This window comes from Macrobrachium nipponense, chromosome 29 (genome assembly GCF_015104395.2).
Source record: "Macrobrachium nipponense isolate FS-2020 chromosome 29, ASM1510439v2, whole genome shotgun sequence".
Lineage (NCBI taxonomy): Eukaryota > Metazoa > Arthropoda > Malacostraca > Decapoda > Palaemonidae > Macrobrachium > Macrobrachium nipponense.
The window spans coordinates 7,731,421-7,738,920 of NC_061092.1; the positions used below are offsets into that span (position 1 = coordinate 7,731,421).

General features: G+C 36.5%; 2 protein-coding genes across 2 annotated transcripts in view; one reads left to right on the forward strand and one right to left on the reverse strand.

Annotated features, from left to right (window-relative positions):
* Window positions 1–7,500, reverse strand: part of LOC135206003 (putative neural-cadherin 2) — an 87,465-nt gene that overhangs the window by 16,295 nt on the left and 63,670 nt on the right.
* The window catches only part of LOC135205985 (neural-cadherin-like), a 21,447-nt gene continuing 15,176 nt past the window's right edge, over window positions 1,230–7,500 (forward strand). Inside the window, exons 1-2 of the mRNA XM_064237155.1 lie at window positions 1,230–1,251; window positions 2,315–2,443. Of these exons, the coding sequence (XP_064093225.1) occupies window positions 1,230–1,251; window positions 2,315–2,443 (151 nt within the window). The remainder of the gene's footprint in view (window positions 1,252–2,314; window positions 2,444–7,500) is intronic.

The window sequence follows — 7,500 nt, forward strand, 5'->3', positions numbered from 1 at the left end:
CCCCGGACGGGATGAATGAACCGCATTCAGAGCACAAACTCTCCGGAGGGCGTCTTCACTTAAATAACGGAACGTCGAGAGAGAGTTTTTTTTTTTTTTTTTTTTTTTTTTTTTTTTTTTTTTTTGGTGGTGGGGTGGGGTGGGGGGGGGGGGGGCCTCTTCAAGCATAAAGAGAAAGGCGCCACGAGGGAATTTGGACGAAGATGCATCCCTGCGTAAAGCGCTTCTCATTTAGTTACAAAAAAGGGGGGTGGGGGGTGGGGGGACGGGGGCGGGGGGTGGGGGTGAGTTTCTGGTGGGGGCAGGAGGGAAGGCGGAAGGAGGAGGGGGAGGTGGGGGAGGAGGAGGGGGCTGTTTTGAAACACTGACAGAAGTGTTCGCATTTGCGAGCTTTTGAAAAGGAGTGGACCTCGTGCGCATGGTAAATTTTTTAATGACATTTCTTCGACATGCTATTTTGTGATTTCTGTTGGCGTGTTTGCCCCTCTCTCTCTCTCTCTCTCTCTCTCTGAGGGTTTGTCTACATAGCAGCAAAAGTCATAAACTCACGTCGGTAACTCATCACACACATACACGTCACAGACAGGTTGAAAGAAAGTTAATACTAATTGGTAGTTGTCATTTCTTCTCTCTCTCTCTCTCTCTCTCTCTCTCTCTCTCTCTCTCGTTCTAAGGGTTGTCCACACAGCAGTAAAACATATATAGACAAACTTTTGTAACATATCGCAAACACAACACAAACAGGTTGAATACAAGTTAAAGACTTATTTTTTCACGTACGATTATCTACTCACTGTCTCTGACTTGTTTTCAGTTGAAAACAAGTTTGTGATATATAAGGACGTTGAATTACCCATGTGTTTGTAACATGTTTTCCTGACGTGTGGACTTACCCCTAACAAACAGACATGTACTACAGTACATTAGGTCCACTAGCAATAACCTGATAAGCGCCTCAGGTTTGGTTCGGCCAAATCGGATTTTGCCTCTTATGAGCTTAATAGTGATTTAAGTAAAGTGCATCCCCAAAACCATGGAAGTATATACATTGAAAGTATTTTTATAATAACATCTATTTATCCTTCTATATATGTATGAATATAGATATATCATCTTTTTCTTTTTCTCAGCTCAATCCTTAGTCGGGGTCGCTGTTTTTAATGAGCCTCCTCCAGTAGTTGCTATCTTGAACGGTTCATTTCGTAAGAGGTTTTGACAGCTACGGACTGATGCCCTTCCTGGCTACAGTCCGTAATAATCTTTGACACGAGCGTGTATATTCGTGTCTTGACTTATCCCCAAACCATCAATATTTTTTGCTGGAATACTTATTGAGGGGAGCTGGATTTTTCTGATAAGAATCTTGACTTGTTAGGCTTGGTTGTAGTAAATTTTGTGTTGGCCCACCGTTTGCAAAGTACACGATATGATTTACTTGTCAGTCATTTCATGATCTTTACTATTCACAAAGGGCAGGAGAGTTTGACATTTTACTTTTACTTGAAAGTTTACAATTTTGTAGTAAACAAAAAACTGTCGGAAAATGATAAGAGAAATTTCATAAAACTTTTTGAAATATTGATTTTTTTTTTTGCCAGGTTAAACAAGTAACGGTGTTATATTTCGTGTATATGTATAATGCTTGTTCCCAATAATTGTTTTCAAGAAAGACCATTATTTTGGACATGAATTTAATATTTGTTAGATGAAGTGTAATTACTTTTGTTCCTTTTGCAGTAAACTAGTTCGTACTTTATAATGAATTTTAACTTGGTAGTTGAATGAAACTAAGTAAAATATATTCTCCTAAAATCAAAAAACATAATTTCATATTTTAGTATATCATGTTAAAAATTTTGCATTCTTGGGAAACGTTAATGAAGTATATTTTGTGCTATAAATTTTTACCGGCAACTTTTCAAAACTCGTGCGGCTTTGATGTTCAAGAATGTCTCGTCATTATTACCGGACTTTATGCATCTTGATAAAGTCACTAAAATCCAGTTGGTTAAGAGTGTTAATGGAAAGTCATTACCTGTCAGACTTTATGCATTTTGATGCTCTCACTAAATCCCATTTGGTTAAGAGTGTTCATTGAAAGTCATGAGCTGTTAGATTTTATGCATTTGGATACTGTCACTAAATCCCAATTGCTGAAGAGTGTTCATTGACAGTCATCAGCTCTTAACCTTTGTATGGCATCAGTCAAATCAGACTAACACTTTTCTTTTATATAATTAGCAAAGCCTAAATTGCTGAAGCGTTCAATGGAAGGCCGTGACTACTAACTACTCTCCTTTCTTTCTCTTTTCAGCAACCCGTCTCCTATCGGAATCAGGGACGGTCCCACTCGAGTTTACGCAGCCCCACTACTGTGCAGTCCTTAGGGAGGACGCGAAGGTGACAGATGCCGTACTGAATGTGAAAGCGGTTCATAAGCAAGGTGAGGGATTTCCAGTGCTGGTAATTTGCTTATGAGAGAGAGAGAGAGAGAGAGAGAGAGAGAGAGAGAGAGAGGAGTGATGGATACAACAGGAGGAATATCATAGGTTAAGTTGTTATATTCCAGTATACCTGTGTGAATGTAAATAGATGTTTTTATTCAGTGAAAATACTTTCTATGCTCGAGGATGCAAATTTCTTCTTTACTTTGTACCTTGATTTTCGTTTAATGTGAAGCGATAAATTAGGTTTTTTTGTGCTTTTCTAAAATAACATAAGTAACACCAATACAGTGAATTTGCTTTGCATATGTTACAGATGCTTGCATTCTCACGTTACGTTTACTTTTTAAAAAAACTGAAAATTTTCGTGAGTCTTCCTGAATCTACCTTATTCACTGATTATATCATTGATCAGTCTAGAAATGAATTAAAACTTGCTGCAGACCTTGGGATTGTGTTGTGAGTGGCATTTGGTTATTGAACCAATCTCTGGGTATTCCTAGTCGTGTGAAATGATGAAGATAATTTCAATTTTCAGTCGTAAAATATAGTCGTTCTGACTAGATGCAAGTGGTTGGTTTTTATTCGTGAATGAGTTAACTGGATCAGATTTAAGGTTTCCACACAAACACCCTATACGTATTTGTTTTCGTGGAAAGAGAAGGCCTCAATATTTGCTCAATGACAACAACTACTACAACTATTAATATTACTGCCTCTCTTTCCGTGGAAAACAGACACAACCGCACGCCGCGTGTGGGTATGTATATACACAACTTAAACATCGAATACATAACGAAACGAAAAAAATGCTTTTGACTAAAAGGAATATCTGCCGGTTTCTCTACAAAACTCGGAAATTCATTCTAACCCATTTTCATGCTGGATTTTTTTTTTTTTTTTTTTTTTTTTTTTTTTTTTTTTTTTTTTTTTTTTTTTTTTTTTTTTTTTTTTTTTTTTTTTTTTTTTTTGGGTAACGGGATTCTTTTGAGCCGGCGGAAATCCGGTAGAAAGAAATTCATTTTTGACCGGTTTTGTTCGTTTCCATTAAAGCGCCGAACCGTGTGGGTACACGAAAGACCCGGGGTCATGGCCTTCGCCCAAAGAGTAATTCTTTAATTTCGGAGAAAGGAAGAGGAGTAATCATCCGTGCATCTGTCCGGGAGTCGTCTATCAGCCAGAAATGTAAAGAAAATATTGTCTTGCCTTTTCGATTTTTTTTCCCACGATATCAGAGAGCCGCACGAAATGATATCCAATGGCCTAGCCAGCCTCCGGATATTATCTGGGCAGGAAGTGTCCCCTACCCTCTGTAACAAACAGAGCCTTGGCTTTTGCTCGCTTGAGAGACCTTCCATAACACATAAACAGCTGAATATCGTACTCGTCATTTCTGTGCGATAGACATGTCTATCTTTGCTACCTTTGATTTTTTAAGATATTCGTCCCATTCACTCGCGGTTTTAGCATGTACCTCCCTTCAAATCATCGCTCTATGAGCATATAGGATCCTCCTTTGAATCATTACCCCTTTAGCATATATTACCATCCTTTAATTCATTGCACACTTTTAGCATGCAGTTCCTTCCTTTATCACCTTTTTAACATGCAGTACCTTCCTTTATCACCCTTTTAGCATATCGTACTATCCTTTACTTCCTTACTCTTTTAACTAATATGTGCTTGAGGGGAGCTCCGTCTTACGCTACATATTGGTCGACACATCCATTTCACTAACTTACCTCCTCCTCCTCCTCCTCCTCCTCCTCCTCCTCCTCGAAAAACATCTCGTCGGGCCATTTTCCCCAGCGAGGCAAAATTCTGCTTCCTATTCCAGGACATTTCCCTCTATTGGTAGTTTTGTAGATCTTTGATGCGCGCGGTCTGAAAAAACTCTTATTAAAAAAAATGTGATTGATTTCTTAGGCGTCGAGACGTGTCAGGTGGAATATTCTAAGGGTTTCGCGTTGGAGTTCAAAAACAATTCAGACGTTCATTTCATCTGCAGATCATTTTTGTCTCTCACACCAGCACGGTCAAGATCCTCTTGCCCCCCGCCCCCCACTCGCTGAAGTTTAAGTGCTAAGGAAAAAATGACTTCTTACTCTAGCTACATATACATCAAGAGAATCTTCTTTTCTCTCTCTCTCTCTCTCTCTCTCTCAACGAGTTTTGATTCGTTTTTTTTAATTTTCGCCAGGTCAGTCTTCGTATCATAAAACGCATCCTTTTTCATGATTTCCTGATGGATTATCACAAAAAGGGCTTGTATCGACTACACACACACACACACACACACACACACACACACACACACACACTCTCTCTCTCTCTCTCTCTCTCTCTCTCTCTCTCTCTCTCTCTCTCTTGCTTGGTGAGACGTACCCGCGTGAAGTCACAATAATCAACAGATATCACAAGTTTAACATACGACTAGAATTTGAGAAATATCTAGAAGTGTTCGTGAACTATCGGTGATAAGATTAGTGTGAAAATAGTAGATAAGCGTCTTCTAAGTTAGTTTATCAAGTGTAATACTATAAATCAGAACAAGATGCAGTAAGTTCCAACTGCGGGAAAAGGTGGCGTAATTTGGCGTGCTTAGCAGATTCACAATACGATGAGGTAGCAGGAAGGAAGGGAACTGGCATTTCTCATCTATGAAATCAGCAACAGTCCTAACCAAAAAGATACAAAAGCATTCATAGATATATTAGAAGGATATAATCCTTCAAACTGGAACAAATCTAATGAAAACATCTTGAAAATAATTGAAGAAGTTCCAAATAAAATCCAAGTGGTCAAGAGACTCATAAAGAAAATATACATAAACCAACATATTCCGACAAAGAAAAATGAATAAGGTGAATCTTGTGAATATACTAATTGATGCATTAGGAAAAAGAATGCAAAAGCATGCAAACTGTGTAAGGTTGGTATAGCATAGTCAATCCACAAAACCTAATCAGAAAATGTGCTGCATGCAACATTCCGACCCATCCACAGTGTGCTGAGGTAATACAAGATTTATTTGAGAAAAGATACAAGAATTTTTTGTTCAACATGTCTATCATGGATAGACAATGTTATTAAATCAAGATTGAATGTACAAATAGTTGAGGATGAAGAAGAAGAAGAGAAGAAGCAAGAAGAAAAAGAGAAGAAGAGGAAACCGGAAGAGAAGTAAACAAAAATGAAATGACAGAAAAAAATAAGGAAAAACAAAGAAACAAGATAAAAGTATTGGATGCAGAGATACTCATTGATACTACATATGAGGCAATAAAGCAGCATACCTACGAAGAAATAAATTACGAGATGACAACAGAAAAGCAAATCCCGAAGAGGCTCTACCCAGATATACAATGACGGGAAAGAGGAAAAAATAGACAAGAAAGACAAAATCTGCAACCTTTTGAAAAGAGGGAATTGCAGATTTGGAGAAAGATGTTACTACAAACATCCTAAGATATGTCAAAACTATGAAATATATGGTAAATGTGCATACTTAGATGGATAGGGGATGATTGCAGAGATCTGCATCCCAAAAATATGTAAAAACATAAAAGAAGGAAAAGGATGTAAGTTCGACAAAAAATGCAAATATATGCACCCTGTAGACATGAATCATAATCAAATAAATAACCAACCAAGTAATAAAATCCAAAATAAGAAAGAAACAAATAAAGAGAGAAATCAAGAATATCAGGTAAAAGAGAAAAGCAAACCACCAATGAGATATGCAGAGGTGTCAGCAAAAAATTTCAAAGCATCAGCCTCCGAAATTCTACTCAAGAGATAATAACTGTATTTATTATGCAAGAGGATATTGCAGAAACGGAGAAAATTGCAGATTCAGACACAAAATTAATAATTATGATGAAAGGAAGATCAAATATTATGAAAAAGTTGGATTTTTTAATGTCAGAATTTCTGGAAATGAAAAAAAAGAACAACATACCAGAACAGGAAAGAGACATGGGAAAATCCTTATTACTATCAGTATTAAATGAAGGAGAAAACACGCAAACCATCATAGTGATGAATGCGCAGGGTTTAGTTACGAGTAACTCAAAAAGAAAAATAGAGTACTTAGAAGAACTAACCCAAAATGAAAAGAAAATAGATATAATGAATATAAGTGAAACCTGGTATTCCCAAGAGACGTGAATGATGATCAAATAAAAGGGTTCCAAACTTATAGATCAGATAGAAAAAATAGGAATCAAGGGGAACCGCAATATATGGGAAAGACAAAAAACAAAAGGAAAAATATATGAGAAATATAGTAACTCAGAATGTGAACTAATAGCGGTAGAATTTGAATCTGAAAAATTGATGAACATAGTAATATATAGACCTCCTAATACTAAAGAGTTTGACATAATAATTGAAAAATGGATGATATATGTAGAAATCACAAGGGACTGGACTATTCTCCTATCTGGTGACTTCAAACTTTCCTTTCGTAGAATGGAAAGAACGAATAGGAGATTGTGGTTGTACTTATACATAATAAAAAAGAGAGTAATAGTAGTGCAGAAGATAAGAGGCAATTTGAAAAGCTATTAGATATGCTACTAGAATACACATTCAACAAATAAATCACCTGCCAACAAGAAGGAAAATACTTTTAGACCTAGTATTTGTGAACGAGATGAATTATGTTAAAGAAATAATAGTTTATAATGCGAGTATTTCAGACCATAATGTCATAGAATTAACAGTTCATTCCAAAGCAAGTGAAAATAGAGATAAGCAAGAAATGAAAAAGTGGGAAGGATATGGAAAAATACAACTTCTACAGTAAAAATATAAAATGGTCAGAAATTAATGAAGAATTAAACAAAGATTGGGATAACATTTCGTAAGTGATGACATAAGGGTAAATACGGAGATATTATATAAAATATTGGAGATAATAGTGGAAAAATATATACCGAAGAAGAAAAGTAAACATCATTCATGCATACCAAGAGACAGAAGGATCTTGTTCCAGAAAATCAGAAAGTGGAAAAAAGGTCTTGCAAAAGAAAAAAATGCATGGAAAGTTATA